We start from the raw sequence: 17,685 nt of genomic DNA, 5'->3' as shown, positions 1-17,685 counted from the left end.
TAAAAATTGTACTATTAAAATCACACTTGACTGCCAAATATTACAGGAGTCTATTCTCTGTTGATTCATTTTGTTGACATTAATAGAAGTTGCATGAGTTCAAGGAGGATATAATTCAAAAGGAGAACAAAAGCAACAAGGAGCAGCTCAGTTTAAAGCAAGGAACTCTTTAGGACTCTATACTGAGTCACTTATAGATGGTAAAGTCTAGTTCAAGATTCAGTTAGCTGAGGAATAATTGTTGAATAAAGAGTCATTAATCTTGCTTTCAATTTTATTTATGTAAGTAATAAACATTTACTTAGTGCCTTTCTTTTTAAAAAATCAAGAATGGACCCTGGCATCTTGTATTTTCTGTTTATTCCATGTTCATTTGTTTTGCAAAGCTGATCGGAGTATTAGATATCAGGACAACACAACAGTCAATTTCAGGATTTTATCTAGTATGTATATTTCCAGGACTGATGTATTCAAAGGATACAGGATTTAATGAGTAGTGTATATCAAGGAGACTCTTGAACACAACCTGAAGTGAGCCTTAAGAGCAGAAGTGAGGCATATAGTAGGTGTTTAGTAGGTGTTGTGCCAGACTTATTGAACGGATCATCCAAGTTAGATCACAGAATAAGAAAGCAATTGAGTTTACCCTCTCAAATAAAGTGATTTTCACTTCAACTTTAACCTTTTTTCCCTCCTTTGCATTTTTCATTCTTTGCATATCTCCACTGTTGAAAATACAGTAATATTAAAAGTTTGAGAGGTCAAGTTTAAATAAGAGAATCTCATGTGCAGTTCTGTGTTCTATGTATAATTTAAACTTTTCAGAGCACCTTGATAAATAAAAATTATGAATAGAAAACAGACATCTGAAAGTAAACTCATTTCACTCACACCCAAAATCTCACATAGTATCTAAGGAGAAATTCAGGAAAATCCCTCCAAAAAGAAAGGTGGGGGGAAGTAGCATCTGATAAGATACTGGAAAAAAGAATATAATCCCAATGTATTACAACTTCTGCCTGAAGCAAAGTTCTCTTGTACTCTGACTGGGTCAGATTTCACAGATAAAGGTCTAAACTGTGGTAAGGTACTGTGATATAGTCCCTGGTGAGAAGTGGAGTGATTCTATTAATGAAATCCTTGTCTTTGTCTGAATAAAGACCATTGCCCCAGGAGGGCCCTAGAGCCACAGGTAGCCTTTCAAGAGGAATGTAAAGCTAAAATTCTCGACCTCTTGAGGTCCATGATGTTCCCAGGACATTTTTCAGTAGAAATGAGATCATATCCTTGGCCTCACAGGTCAATTTCAAGCTGCCTCCTGCCTATTTAAATCTCTAGCAGCTTTAGAGAGATAGCATAGTCTTTGGTGAGTGAGCCAAAGTCTCATATCACTTGTAAAGTACTTACACTTGAAAGGTACTATAAATTCAGAACATTATCATCAAGGCACCCAGTTAAGAACATCAAAAGCTATTGGAATTTTAAAATAGAAAAAGAAAAAGTGCTATTCTCCAAGGTACTGCTAAAAAGAGAAAGGCTGTAAATCCAGGGTCATTGAAGAACCTCAGCGAAATGCTTTAATTAGAAATGGCAAGTCTTGTGGTTTGTTTTCACAGTCGTGGGAATACGGTATTCTCAAACTTTTTTTACCCTCCTACCCTTCTTGCTTTCTGTGTTTCCCTGCAGCAAAACATGTAGACAGCTTACTAATACTGGGAAACACAGCTCAACTTGCTTTGGAAAGCCTTTTGTAGAAGTACAATAAACTCCAGTGTTTATAAATGTTAATAATATAAGCAGGGAGTTTAGAATTTCATGAAGATAGTTAAGAATTTAACTCACTTCTATCAGCAATTTCCCTCAGCTCAAAGAATACTGCAATCAAAATCATTTCTGATGAAAATACCACTGTTTTAAATGTCCACTTACAATAAAATGAGCCTACTTATAAATGATAGAGCTGTTTATGGTATGGCAGTAACTTCACAAAATAACATGATTCTTAGAAATGTGTAGTCTTTGGCTCAGCCAGGCTTTTAAACCCTGAAACCCAAATATATTATGGATGTCTTGGAAGAAAGTAAACTAGGTACTTGGAACACACTTGGAAATGCATTCACAGGTCGCAGAGGTCTTCTTTGTGGTTATGACTTGAAATAGTAGAGGTATTCGGCAGAGCTGAACACTGCCTTTCAAACTAGGTAGATTGGATTTTTCTCTTAAAGGTTGTAGGAAATTAGTGTCCATAAATAAAAAGGGAAAGAAAACTGTGACTGGAAACTGAGAATGTTGATGGACAATGATTCAACTCTGAGCTGCTTTGGCTTTTCTTCCCTGGTCTTTCTATTGTCCAGCAAATGAAACATACTCTAAAACCACAAGAAAGAAAACAAAGTATTGGGTTGGGGGAGGAGAGAGAGGCCTTCTGATCCTAAGAAAAACTATGTAACCAGCAGCCTAAGCAAAACAGGGAAAGATGCACCTTCTTTTGAGCTAACCATAATGAACTTAATGGCATATAGTGAAAGAAGAAAAAGCTCTGGAGCTGCTATGTAGCAATAAACCCCTGAGAAAATGCAATTTTTCAGTATGTATGTCCAATGTTATATAGCAATACCTGTTATGTTTTGATGTTTTCAAAGTGGAAAAAATCATTTCATCAGCGTGGTAATCCTTGAAAGCCTTGTCTTATAGTTACACCAGGATTCAAATCTTATCCTGATTCTGCCTCTTAAGTAGTTTGTTCTTTTTTTTCCAATTTGGCAAGTTATTTAACCCTTTAAGCTTCAATTTCTTCAATTATAAAATGAGTAAAATAATATATGTGACAATGCACATGACATTGTGCTGTGGTGAGGAATAAGTAAGGTTAAGTGCTTACTACAGTATCTGGCATGTGATATGTAATCAAAAATGATTATTGCACTGTTAACATTGCCAACTTCACTGTGAATATACAACTTTCTTTTTGAAGTATAACTCTTCGGGTAATTTTAGCATCATTTTTGTTGAGACTCAGAAAATGACACCTCAAAATGAAGGCCTTACAAGCAGCCTTAGAAGCAAAACTTTCTCTCTGACCTCCTCCTCTCCTCTTGTCTCTGACCCCTCATTTTCCCCAGAGGATAGCCATAGAGACTAGAATCCTTCTTCCCTCAAGGCAGGTCATAGAAACCAGAACTTATAGAGTTGTTCCTGTATCTTTGAGTCTTCATTCTGAAGGCTCTTATGTCTTGTGTCTCTTGTGCCTTTTAAAACTATAATCAAATATATTCTATGCCTTTTCTTCTATTAATGTCCCTTTTGTCAGTTGATTTCAGCAAAACTTCAGAGAGGCAAAGGGGAAGGTCTTTCTTGTCCCCTATAATTTCATGTCATATTTGACTTTTCTTGGCCTTTTATATTTGACAACAATTTTCTGATTTCTGATTTTCTGATTTTCATAATAATCAATTTTATATATGTATTGTATAAGTATTCCCTACTAACAGTGACTCTCATGTTCCTAGATTATGTCTGACCTTGGTTTTACTTGTCTTTAAAAAGTGCCACTAAATTCATTATTGTGACACCTAGTAGCTGTCAGTGATTCTGGAGCAACTATTGGAAACATAGTGTTATTTCTGGTGACATCATTACAATGTAAAACTACAGAATTTCCTCTCAATTTTAATTCTTCATATAGAGGGTTCAAGATTCTTTCTGTAAGTGCAAAATAATCTTAGAAAAAAATACATTTCTGAATTGATAGTAACAGAATTTGCATTTATAATTTTCAAATGAAAGACAATATGTTAAAAGATGAATTTTGTGATCATCTGTAAAATGTTTTTTTCAGCTCTGATGAAGCCTTCAGTAAAGTCAATTTAAATTACCGCACTGAAAATGGGCTGTCTCTACTTCATTTATGTTGCATTTGTGGAGGTGAGTACTTGAAACTTAGTACTTTGTAAACTGGTTATATGTGTATATCATCAGTGACTTGAGCTGCTTAATAGTCTACAAGAGAATTCTATTCATGTTCAATTTTCTCTTCTCCTTTGCCTTTTCCAACCTTGATAATCTCCGTTTAGGCAGTAACTATCAGGCAGAATATTCCAATTGATTTAGCTTTAAATTTAAGCTTCATTGTGTTCCTACCGGAAACCAAGTCACTCAATTTGCTTGGAAATCAAAAATCTCTTTTCAATATTGGGCATGCCAGTCAGGGATTAACTTAAATTCAGAAGCAGTTAAAGATTCCCCAAAATAGCATCAAGCAGTTGCTTCACAATATTCAACAAGAGTACGTGGAAAAGTGACAAATGCCAAAGATAAAATCTAAAAGTAAGGATTGATCAAAGTGAAGATTAAGAGTTTAATCTGGCTTACACTTAATTTGTTTTGTTTATTAATGTATCTCAAGCACTTTGAATGGTGCCTGGCATATAATATCCACTCAGTTAAGTTATTGAATTAATGAATGAACCATTAATATTTATTTTGTTAACCCAAACTACATTCATTGAACTTAACTTCTTAAAATGGAACAGAAATGTGTGTCAACTCTAACCATATTCCTTAACCATTTCTCCCAAACAAACCAAACAGACTCTGCTTAACAGATTGTTCTCTCAACTTTAAATGTGCCTTCCCAACCTTGGTTATATCCTTCATATTTCTTTGATCTAAATAAGCGCTACTGTTAATAATGTTCAGATAAATCCTCTACAACCAGATTTTTTAATTTACGCTTTTTCACTAATAGTTTATTATGGTGAATTCTCTTATGTGTTTATGTTTCAAAACCATCCGATGATGAGGATACTAAATAAAAAAATCTTAAGATGAAGAATCAAAATACACAGCATTTGAATAAAGTTTTATAAATGGAAAAGAAATATCCCCTAGAAAGTAAGGTTGTCAATAAATAGAAAACTTTACAAATGGCCTGCAGAACGGCAGCTTGACATTTTTATACAGCTGTGTGGCATTTATCATTAAGTCAAAGAGAATCTTAAACTCACCCCATCCCCACAACGATTTAGCCTTTTTTCATTTTTCTCTTTAAGGCAACAAATCACATATTCGAACTCTTATGTTAAAAGGGCTCCGCCCATCTCGACTGTCAAGAAATGGATTTACAGCCTTGCATTTGGCAGTTTACAAGGTATGACACTTTGATTCCCATAAACACTGCTTTAGAACTAAGGATAGTGTGTATCTTGAGGCTTTTTTTTTTTTTTTTTTCCAAATTAGTAATCATGGAAAATTTTCAGTGACCAGAGTCATTACATTACTAAAGGACTTCTTTCTCTTTATTGAGCAGATATCTTCTGTATACTAGACACATACTCTTTTTAATGCTTTCTCTATTTAGCTCATTTAATTCTCACAAGAATCCCACAAGTGAATATGATTATTCCCAAGGTTACATGGTTAGCCAGGGGTCAGCCAGGATTTAAGACAAGGCAGTCTAGTTCTGTTGCCAAAGCTCCTCATCGGAACACCATGCTGCCTCTGTGCAGAGAGAGATGAGGCTGTATCAAAAGAAACACATTGAAGCTGTATTTCTTTACTGCAAATTTTTCTTAAAAAAACTTTTTGCTCCAGCTGTTTTTTTTCTTATATTAGTCCCTGGCTTCAACCTAATCTCAGCACCTCATAGAATAATAAATATAATAGTGGATTGGACAAACTGGGATACTTAGTGTTGGAATTGAACCTTGAGATTTTCATAAATATAAATTTATAAAACATACAAATTATATAATATACATTGACCATTTTATAATTATAATAACAATTTCTACTTTATGTTTGTTGTGAGCTAAATATCATACTAAGTTTAATGTACTTTACTCATTAAAATAACTGCATATTAGGATTTATTTTACAGAAAATGCAATTAAAGGCTAAAGTAGATACCTGGACAATATTAGAATAGTGATTAAAATCAAGTACAGTTGACTCATTACTCCCAGAATCTCATTTGTATATTGCGTATTTTGTTCTTTCTCATTTTCATATGAGTCTGTGACAGAATTTTATTTCAGTTTTGTCTGTGCAGGTGTGGAAGGAGGGACAACTTTTTGCCTGTATTAGGGACCCCCTGCACTATCTCCCTCCCCCAACTGCTAGAGAGTTTGTCATTGGGAGGAAAGAGTACCTTATTTTCCCATGATTTAGCTTCATAAATTCCTATAATTCATAGTGCAAATACTCTAAAGTTTCATCTCTTCATGCCCGGTCAATGCCTAGTCAATTCTTCTAATTCCTTCTGGGAGAAAGCCTCACTTACGTGCTAAATTGTCTTTAATACCTGTTAATTATCCTGCTAAACTACAAAACAGTCTGAGTTTCCGGTGTAGAAAATAGCATCTGATGTTGACTTTTCTGCTGAAAGGCAGGAGGTGAAAGTAGAAGAGCTTCAGGGAACGGGAAGGTAGTGATGGATAGCCATGGCACTGCATGAAACCATGAATTCTGAACCTCACCGTCTAGGAGATTTTTTCTGTATTAGTTCATTTTGCTAAGATTTAGCATGACACTGGCACACGAATGGGTTCTGAATGATTTAGTGCTACAATATTTAGAGAATATATTTCTTCAACCTCTGTTTCTAATAACTAAATTTCCATTTTTAGAGTTTTCTTTGCTCTATTTTTATGTTTTCTTCTATTTTAGAGAAGGGTACATAAACTATAGCTTTTTCATAGCAAGTTTAAATGAAAATTTAGATTCTTAGGAAACAAAGCAGGCAAAAATATTAAAAGGCCATAATAAAATGCATAGTTATTTTGCAAATTTCTTAACAAAGGTAAAAAACAAATTGAAGTTACTATTTCATTTTAAACACAAAAATAATATAAAATAGTTGTTCACACTACCGGGCATTAAACCTAGTAACCATTAAATGCTAAATGCATTAAACCTACTCCTTTTTTTTTTTTTTTTTTTTGAGATGGAGTCTCGCTCTGTCTCCCGGGCTGGAGTGCAGTGGCCGGATCTCAGCTCACTGCAAGCTCCGCCTCCCGGGTTTATGCCATTCTTCTGCCTCAGCCTCCGGAGTAGCTGGGACTACAGGCGCTTGCCACCTCGCTCGGCTCGTTTTTTGTATTTTTTTAGTAGAGACGGGGTTTCACCGTGTTAGCCAGGATGGTCTCGATCTCCTGACCTCGTGATCCGCCCGTCTCGGCCTCCCAAAGTGCTGGGATTACAGGCTTGTAGGCCCAGTAGGCCTAAACCTACTCCTAATTATCCCTTGACAGGACTACTCCAGTAAGTATATAATTAATTTGGGGCTCAGTTCCCCACCCCCATATAGTATTAATAACCTTTTAATTTTAATATTATTTCAAACTTAACAAAACAATTGCAAGAATAGTACAAGAAACTCCTTATCCAGGTTCATTAACTGTTTGCATTTTGTCCCATTTCCATTATTCTGGGTTTTTTTTAGAAGCATTTGACAGTAAATTGTATACAACATGCACTCTTGCCACTTCAGTCTTCATTTCCTAAGAACAAGAAAATTCACTTATATAACTCCAATGCAATTATAAAATAAAAAAAAATTGAGATGATATTAACATCCATAGGATATTATAACCTATAGTTCAAATTCCAGTTTTATAAATTGTCCCAATTGTGTCATTTATAGATTATTTTTTCTTGTCTGGGATAGGATTCAATCCACAATCATGCATTTTCAGTTTTCTTATTTCTGTAATCTCCCTTACTCTGAAATAATTTCTCGCCCAATCCTTGTATTTTATTATCTTAATATTTTTCATGCATACCACTTATTTATACATATTTCTTTGTTTTTTTTTTTTTTTTGGTATTGCAATCGAGTTTTATTTTGTTCATAACACTCACAAAATGAATAATATAACTCTCCCATCCTTTTGTTCACTACATCAAATAGCTCTTTCAATTATACACCCTGGCATGCTGGGCCTGACTAATCGTTAGAGGAAAGGGGTCCCAATCCAGGCCCCAGGAGAGGGTTCTTGGATCTCCCTTAAGAAAGAATTCAGGGCAATTCCACAGTGCAAAATAAAAGCAAGTTTTTTATGAAAGTAAAGTGGTGAAAAGATAGCTACTCCATAGACAGAGTAGGACGTTCCTGAAAGAGGAGGAGTGTATCCACCCTAGGTACAGTGCTCAAAAATATGGGGAGATGTGTTCTGCTATAAGGGTTTGTGATAACATATTAATTTTCTTAATTACTATATTTTGCAAGAATCGATATTATTATCTTTAAAGCAAAATTAGGAATGCGTTTGTTCTACAGATATCAGGATATCTGGACACTCCCATGTCTGGGTCTGTTCAGTAAACATTATTAATTTGTTCCCTTAACCATAAACATCTAGAGGTTAAGAATGACTAACTTTCTGAGAATGTAACCCAGTAAGTCTCAGACTCATTTTCCTATTTTCCTAGCCCTCACTCAAAATGGAGTAGCTCACTCTGGTTCGAACGCCTCTGACATCATGACTGGATATTTTCTAATGAATAATCTCTGCTTTCATTAATAAAACCGAAGCAGATATTTAGCTTTTTAATACCATGTAAATGATTAATCTCCATATACCTTTTGTTTTGTTTTGTTTTGTTTTGTTTTAGTTTGTTGGGTTTTTTACAGGGTTTGGTTTTATTGAGGTTTAATATGTACCGAATACAATTATCAATTTTAAGTCTACAGTTGTTAACTTTTGAAAATGTATGTAATCATGTAACCGTCATCACAATCGTGTTATAGGACATATCTACTGTACCAAAAAGTTCCCTCATGCCATTTTGCAGTCAATCTCCTTCTCACCTGGTCTCCGGAAACAAGTGTTTTCTATCACTATAGTTTTCTCTTTTCTAGAATTTTAAATAAATTTATTACATCCAGTATGTTTTCTTTTCTATATGGTTTCTGGCACTTATCATAATGCTCTTGGGATTCGCTCATGTTGTATATTCAGTAATTAATGCTTTTATTGTGGAATTGTATTCCCTTATATGGATATACCACAATTTGTTTACCATTTACCTGCTGATGGACATTTTTCCAGATTTTGACCATTATAAACAAAGCTGTTTTGAACACTCACATGCAGGTATTTGTTAGAACATATGTTTTTATTTCTCCTGGGAAATACCTAAAAGTGGAATTGCTGAGTCACATAGTAAGTACATGCTTAATTTTATGAGAAACTACCAAACTGTTTAACAAACTAGCAATTCCTTCCTACATTCCCATCAGCAAGGTATGAGTTGTAGTTTTTTCACCTCCTTTCCATCTCTTGGTGTGGTCAGTCTTTTCTCTCTCTCTTTTTTTTTTTTTTTTTTTTGGCTATTCCATTGGATGAATTTTAGTATTGCATTATAATTTTAATTTGCATTTCCCTGATGACTAAAGAGGTTTTTATGTGCTTATTAGGAATCTTTTATTTTTTAATTCAGTGTCTGTTAACTCTTTTTCCCATTTTTAATTTTGCTTATTATTTTCTTGAATTGTAAGAGAACTTTATTCTAATACAATTTTTTTTATTGAATATACTTTTGCAAAAATTTCTCTCAGTCTATGACTTGCCCATGACTTGCCCTTTCGTTTTCTTTTTTCTTTTTTTTTTTTTTTTTTTTTTGAGACAGAGTCTTGCTCTGTCCCCCAGGCTGGAGTGCAGTGGCCGGATCTCAGCTCACTGCAAGCTCCGCCTCCCGGGTTTACGCCATTCTGCCTCAGCCTCCGGAGTAGCTGGGACTACAGGCGCCCGCCACCTTGCCCGGCTAGTTTTTTGTATTTTTAGTAGAGACGGAGTTTCACCGTGTTAGCCAGAATGGTCTCCAGCTCCTGACCTCGTGATCCGCCCGTCTCGGCCTCCCAAAGTGCTGGGATTACAGGCTTGAGCCACCGTGCCCGGCCTCCTTTCATTTTCATAATAGTGTCATTTGAGGAGTAAGTTTTCTGCATTTTTTAACTTATGACTGTAGCGATTACAATATACTTATAAATTCTCAACATTTCATAGTCCACTCCCTGTGAATATTGATATACTTCACTTAAAATATAAGAACCTTCCATTAGTATAGTTTCATTTTATCTTCATTCTTTGTGCCATTGTTGCCATATACATTGCATCTATACATGATAAGAACCTAAATATATTATTAGAATTTTTGTGTTAAACATTTATATCTTTTAAATAAATTAACAAGAGAGAAAATATGCTTTTCACAAGTTTGATTATAATAATCCTACATATGGTTTTCTCTGTTTAAAGCTCTTTAAGATTCATTGAGTTTTTATACCTGTAAGTTTATGGTTTCATCAAATTCAGAAATTTTGACCATTAGTTTTTCAAATACATTTGTTAGATTGTTTGATAATTTTCCACATATCACTGAGTATGCTTTTTTTTTCCATCTTCTTTCTTTCTGTTCTCCAAATTAGATTATTTCTACTTATTTGAATTCAAGTTCACAGACCACTTCTCTGCTATCTCCCATCTGATAATCCACCAGTGAATTATTCATTTTGGTTATTTACTTCTCTGTTCTAAGCTTTTTATTTATTAAGATAATTTAAGATATAATTTCAATTTCTCTGCTTTAATGACACATCTGTTATTTCATTTTTCCATACTTTCCTTCAAGTTTTTGAACCTATTATTAGTGACTACTTTAAATGTCCAATCTGCTGTTTTCAACATCTGAATTAGCTCAATATTTGTTTCTCTTTCATCTTGACTACAGAGCACATTTTTCTGTTTCTTCATATATCAATTAATTTTTATCAAAAGTTAGAGATTATGTATTATGTGTTATAGGAAATCTTTATCATGTCATCTTCCTTTAAAGAATGTTGAGGTTTTTTTATGTTTGTTTGTTTTTGTTTCATTTTTGGTGGGCAGTTGCATTTCTGGTGTATATATTTCAATCAAATCAGTCTTGATTTGATATTTTGTTAGGCTGAATCTATTTCAGTTTGAATTTAGCCTCTTGGCATACCTCTTTTTTGGGGGGCGGGGGAGACGGAGTCTTGCCCTCTCGCCCAGGCTGGAGTGCAGTGGTGCAATCTCGGCTCACTGCAAGCTCCACCTCCCAGGTTTACGCCATTCTCCTGCCTCAGTCTCCCGAGTAGCTGAGACTACAGGCGCCCGCCACCACGCCCGTCTAATTTTTTGTATTTTTAGTGGAGACGGGGTTTCACTGTGTTAGCCAGGATGGCCTCGATCTCCTGACCTCGTGATCCGCCTGCCTCGACCTCCCAAAGTGCTGGGATTACAGGCGTGAGCCACGGCACCCAGCTGTCTCTTGGCATACTCTTATTCTAGCATGTGGTTCACACTCCTGGACATGGTGCTTACTCCTAAAGTATGGTTTTTTGGTATGTCACCTGAATTCTCAAGACTTACTGAGAGACTCAGTAAAGTCTCTTCATTCAGCTGACAGGAGTTCCAAAATCCGCCAGTACTGCATGACCTCCAGTATCACCACCATTCACCTTTTAGCCATAAATCAGGTGATCTTTTCTAGATCTTTCAGAGTCTTTCTCCGTGCTTATGCAGCCCAGCTCAAGGATTCATGATGGATCTCCATGCAGATTTCTGCAGTGTCCTCTTTGCGCAGCTGCTGCTTCTCAGTTTCCTTGCTCCACAAATACAGCCACTTCATAATATCAGAACTCTCATTTACACTCTTAACTCAGTGAGACTTCCTATTGTGCTTTGTGGCAGAAAAGTATTTCAGCAGAAAACCATGGAATCACACAATATCCCATGATTGCCATGGGATATTGTGTGACAGCTCTTTGCTCATGTTCTTCAGTGCTTGAGAACAGTTACTTCATATATTTTGTTCCATTTTGTAGATTTTATTTGCAAATAGAGAAAGTCTATATAAGTTGTTCTGTCATGCCCATATCTACTTTTGCATTGCTTCCAAAATGATCTGAATGAAACAAAAATCTATGCTATCAGTGCTTACTTTAACACTTACTATTGTCATTCATTGCCTATATAATGACATTCAAACTCCTAAATAAGAGACTCAAGATTCCTTAATTTATAACTTTTTTAGAATCACTTTCCATACTCTTTTCCTGTAGTTTCTGCCTGTTCAACCCTAATGGTTTTCAGTGTAATTTGCATGAGAATCATAAAGTAACTATATGTTTAAAATGAATATTTCCCTTTCTACTTTACTTGCATTTAACTTGATTCATCTAGGGTATTCTAGGAATCTAAATTTTTAACAAACAACCTAGGAATTTTGATGTAAGCAATCTAACTCTACATATTGAGGATTACTGTTCAAGCGTGGCAACTCAAATTATGGTCATATGATCAGTAGCATCCATCTCAACTAAAAGATTTCAGAAATGCTGCTCTCATTTCCTATCCAGCCATATTCAACCAGTACTATTCAGGGTTTCTAGAGAAACTTAACCAATAAGATTGGCGGATCTATCTATCTATCTATCTATCTATCTATCTATCTAGAGACATATTTATTATAGGAACTAGCTCACACTATTATGAAGCTCAAAAGTTCCACAATCTTCCATCTATAAGCTGGAGAATCAGGAAAGCTGTTAGTATGATTTGGTCCATGTCCAAAGACTTGAGAACCAGGGGAGCCTATGGTGTAAATCCTAGTCTGAGTCTAAAGGCCCCAGAACAAGGATCAGTGATGTCTGAGGGCAGAATATGGATGTCTCAGCTCAAATATAAACAAATTCACCTTCCCTCTACCTTATAGTTCTATTCAGGCCTTCCAAAGATTAGATGATGTCCACCCATATTGGTGAGGGTGATCTTCTTTACTCAGTCTACTAATGAAAATGCTGGCAGGGCATGGAACCTCATGCCTGTAATCCCATCACTTTGGGAGGCTGAGGCAGGTGGATCATTTGAGCTCAGCAGTTTGAAACTAACAGGGTGAAATCCTGTCTCTACTAAAAATACAAAAATTAGCCTGGTGTGGTGGTGCACGCCTATAGTCCCAGCTACTTGGGAGGCTAAGGTGGGAGAATCACTTGAAGCCGGGAGGTGGAGGTTGCAGTGAGCCAAGATTGTGCCACTGCACTCCAGCTCAGCAATAGAGCAAGACCCTGTCTTAAAAACAAACAAATAAAAAAACTAATGCCTTCTGGAAATACCCTCACAGACACCCAGAAATAATGTTTTACTAGCTATCTAGGCATCCCTTAACCCAGTCAAGTTGACACCTAAAATTAAGCATCACAACCAGAATGTATATGTTTTTAGAAATCCCAGCTGATGTATTTGTAGACTAAAGTTTGAAGATGACCATTTTAGATAACTCCATTCTTTAGGCCAAACAGTTTTACACATCTTTATTTTCGTTCTTATAATTTCTTCTGCTTAAATATTTTTTAATTTCTTTTCCTGGTGCAAAATTATTGCTTATTCAAAACCAAGATAAATTGAGTTTTCTTGAACTCACAGACAGATATTATTGCACTCTCTGTTGGGTTTCAATTATTAAGTTTACATTATATTTTATTATAGCACTTATAATTATTTATTTGCATATTTCAAATGTTGGTCTGTGAACTTTGGACACTGGGACTGAGTCTTTTTCTTTGATTCCTCAGTATATGGGGCCTGTAAAGGATCCTTAAGAAATATTTGGAAATTAATGAGTGTCCAAACATTAGAGGAAACAATACTTGACATCTATTGATATTATGTAGCTTAAGAAAGACTGTCAGCTTAGAAGCTAGACTACTTCTGTTCATATCTCAGTTATGAGACTTGCTAATTATGCATATTTAGGCAAATTGAGTTTTCCTTCTGCTCCTCAATTTTCTAACCTCTAAAATGAAGCAGATGGAATTATCTATTTTATTGTGTAGTTTAGAGTTTTAAAGAAACAAATCATATGCAGTACTTAGCAGAATACCTAGCATATAGTAAATACTTAATAAAAATTAACCATTATTGTTGTTGAACTCTAACTTCGACATTTATTGGAAACTAACATGTTTTTCATTTTGCATAGAAAAATTAAAAGAAATGGATTGGATTTTCTGGATTATTACCTTCTAAAGAGATGAGAAAGGGTAATCCTAACTATATCAAAGAAATGGTGTCTATATTTAGATCAATGGACTCCAAACATCTTTTACCATGTACTCTATAAAATTAGCAACCCCAAACGCATACATGTGTTCATAAATTATATACATTAACAAAAAAAATTAGTTAATAGCTTAAGACAAAATCTACTCTTTGGAAGACAATCAGTGTTAAAGTTTGTAGCTATACATTTATATTTCAAATAGCCTTTCTGATAATATAAAATATTTTGACAAGTTTATTACAAATATGATTAGATTAGAACATTGATTTATATGGAGCTCAGATTGGTAGAAAAAAGTACCAGCTTTTTCTTTGCTGCTTCTTACCTTAGTAATATATATGTTGTATATTTTCTTCACAGGACTCTCTTAAAGATATCTGCCAATTTTGTCTATTCAGTTAAAGTGTCTATTCAGTTAAAATTTGATATTAAAATTTATAAACCCACTTACTTTGGCTCACATAAGCTATGGCACATCCCCAATAACTAAAAATTAAAAAAAAAAAAACTGAAAGAGAGGCAGCTCTCAGTCCTTTCCTATGTAGAATTTTAAGTATTTATATATTATATTTTGGGTACTATATGAGACACATGACTAGCTGATATATGAACTGAAACCGCCAGTGTAAATTTACATGCTAAACATGAATGAAACTTCATTCATCTTTATATATAAATGTATATAAGTAGATTTTCTAATTCTTTTTGTACCTAATGAATTTTATTACAAGATTCCTGTCACATTTATAATCCCTCTATAGGGCATACTTCTTTAGGTGGTATCTAAATTGTATTCCTAAAATGAAACACAAGACTTTGGGGAAAAAAGTGAGACCTCCGATATAGTTTAGAAGATCTTAATTGAGAAAGCTAATGAACAAAATCCTATTAGCCCATCTAATTTAGCCTTACATGTAACTCTCATTCAATATGCAGACAAGTCACTTAATGAAATTTCTTTCATGAGAAAGAAGTAGCATTTTGATTCATTAACTTTTTTTTTAACATTTCATATGATAAAGGTAGATATTGAATGGTAATGGTCATTTATCCCATCCTATATATTTCTTACAAGATCTAATTCCAATCATTCAGAAACAGAACTCATTTTATATATGTGTTACAAAGGGGGAAGAACCCGAATGGGGGAAAAAATCGAACTAAACCTATGTTGCCTGGCTTACCAGACCTAAGTATTTTTTGTTACATAACTGTGCCCATCAGAAAACTCTGTGTTTTCTATCAGTGGCGATTCGTAGCCTGAATCATTGTATTCATATCTTTTATCTTGACTTTTTTATTCCTCCTTAGCACATATATTTGATTGCAAAGTTGAAATTTTGTTTTCAACTATCCTGAAACTAAGACCCTAAGTAAGTGTTTCATAGTTTCTAAATGCTATCGATTTAGACCAAGGTTACACAGCCTTGGCACTACTGACAGTTTATATTGGGTAATTCTTTGCTGTGGGAGGCTGTCCTGTGCATTATAAAAATGTTTAGCAGCATCCCTGTCCTCTGTTCTCTAGATGACAGCAGCCACTTCCCTCATGCCCATTGTGAGTACCAATATCTCCAGACATCACCCCTGAGAGGCAAAAATCACTCCCAGTTGAGAACCACTGATTTAGAAGACAGATTACAATGTTTATTAACTTAAATGGATTTTTTAAATCTAAGTTACTTTTTCATTTGAGCAAATAAAGGTTCCTGATTAAAGATTGCATTTTCCCTAAACGGGAATTTGACAAGACAGTAATAAGAAGAAGTACTTTGAAGAAAAAAAACAAAAAACAAAAAAAAAACCACTTTTCTGCATATTTAACTAAATTCTCCAGTTAATGAAGACTTTTAAACACTTTAATAGTAGATTTTCACTTAAGAAACTAGAGAAAATTTTTACTCATGAATTAGAGCAATCATTAAGATAGCTTGTTTATATGCACATTTCCTTTTAGTAATGAAATATTTCATAGTCTCTTTCTAAATGAACATATTCTCAATAAAATCTTTATAGGATCCTAGCTGAAGATCTGAAGATGGTAATTTGTAATTTATGCTTCAATTCTTATACCAGACAGTAGTATTTCCTGGAAAACATTCCCTGATCCCTCCCAAGTGTGGGTTAGGTATTGCTGCATTGTACTCTCTTAGCATACGTACTTATTATACTGTGTATGCTACTGTATATTATTACTTAGCTAAACCTTTATATTTTCCTCTATATTAGGTGTCGTAATCTCACATATTTTTAAGGATGACATAAGTAAATGAAAGTGTTGGATAATACAGCAGACAATGATAAATGGGAACTTAAACTCAAGACTGAGTATTTTTGAGATATGAGAGAGTGGCAAAGACTGTGGTAACGTAGAAAACATATGCCTCATGTAAAGGGAATGGTCACTCTTCAGCTTCAGTTAATCATTGTCATGTAAAAATGTAGACTCATTATTTCCCTCAATTTCAGAGAATCATAAATGATGTGAAGTTTCCTAATATTTAAATGTTGGCCATTAATGCAGATTTTTAGTTATAAATACTCTACAGGCTAAGCCATATATATTTCCATTCCTCTTGTAGCCTGTTTGTAATCCCTGATAGTAATTATGAGCATCATCAAGGCAGAGATCAGATCCAAGTTGCTTATCATCTTATTCTGAGTGCTTAGGACAACCCTTTATGTACACACATTAATAAATTGATGTTTTATAAGTGAAGAATGAAGTTATAGTTCTATGGTAACTGGGGAGAAGAAAAGTATTTCAAGGGAGGTAGAATCAGGTTGACAATGGGCAAAATAGTGTCCTATTTGGGTCACTAGAATAGGAAATTGTCAGATAGCTCTTTAAGGGATATTTTAGTAAATTCTGGGGAGAAGAGGATATAAAACTGGGGTTGAAAATAAATCGAGTTAGGGAAATAGAGGCTATAAACATTAATTGCTCTTCCAAAAAGTATAAGATCGGGCAATATTTGAGGAATGGCCAGATCAGGAAGGTTACTGAAACAGCATTATCCTATCTTTTTAAACTCTTTCTCCTTGTATAAACATAAAAGTTCAGTTTGTTTAAATATTATTTTTAAACTTTAAAATATATATTACGTTATAGCTAAAAACAAATTTTAAAAATTAGAATATTCATTATGCCTTCTCAAGTAGCATGTATTTACTTCCCCCACCCCACTGCAATAGCTAGAGATTCTTATCCTCTTCGTGTTAAATCATCACTATATTATTAAATGAGAGATGATTTAAGGATGTTCAAGGGCCAGTTGGAAGCATGCTGCAGGGAGAAAGGCATTATGGAAAATGAGAAAATAGAAGAAGGAGGGTTGGCAGAGGTGAGGGTAAAAAATTGGTCTAAAGCAAGAGTACAGATACTCAATCTAAGAGTGTGTTACTTCTCTCTTTTTCTTTTTTTTTCCCAAAATTTCAAGCAAAGTCAAGTATTTCCACCACACTGAAACTCTTAAAAACTGATATCTTTTGTGAAAATAAATCCAAAATTATTTCAACAAGAGACGTATAGGTATGAACCTTTGTAAGTGAGCAGTTATTTTCATACTGATTAATGGATACTTTCACTGGGGATGTCTA

At 34.5% G+C, this 17,685-nt stretch overlaps 1 protein-coding gene across 14 annotated transcripts in view; it reads left to right on the top strand.

Moving 5' to 3' along the window:
* Nucleotides 1-17,685, top strand: part of LOC104676323 (serine/threonine-protein kinase TNNI3K) — a 312,974-nt gene that overhangs the window by 8,099 nt on the left and 287,190 nt on the right. For all 14 annotated transcript variants that reach the window (XR_004052006.1, XR_004052005.1, XR_004052002.1 and 11 more), the window contains exons 3-4: nucleotides 3,839-3,924; nucleotides 5,052-5,149. Coding sequence is in view for 10 of the 14 variants with exons in the window: in XM_030912769.1 (XP_030768629.1) it covers nucleotides 3,839-3,924; nucleotides 5,052-5,149 (184 nt within the window). In the remaining 4 variants the exon portion in view is untranslated. The remainder of the gene's footprint in view (nucleotides 1-3,838; nucleotides 3,925-5,051; nucleotides 5,150-17,685) is intronic.

This window comes from Rhinopithecus roxellana, chromosome 12 (genome assembly GCF_007565055.1).
Source record: "Rhinopithecus roxellana isolate Shanxi Qingling chromosome 12, ASM756505v1, whole genome shotgun sequence".
NCBI classification, from domain to species: Eukaryota; Metazoa; Chordata; class Mammalia; order Primates; family Cercopithecidae; genus Rhinopithecus; species Rhinopithecus roxellana.
Note: the sequence above shows the minus strand (reverse complement) of the source record. Positions and strands in the feature narration are given on the sequence as shown.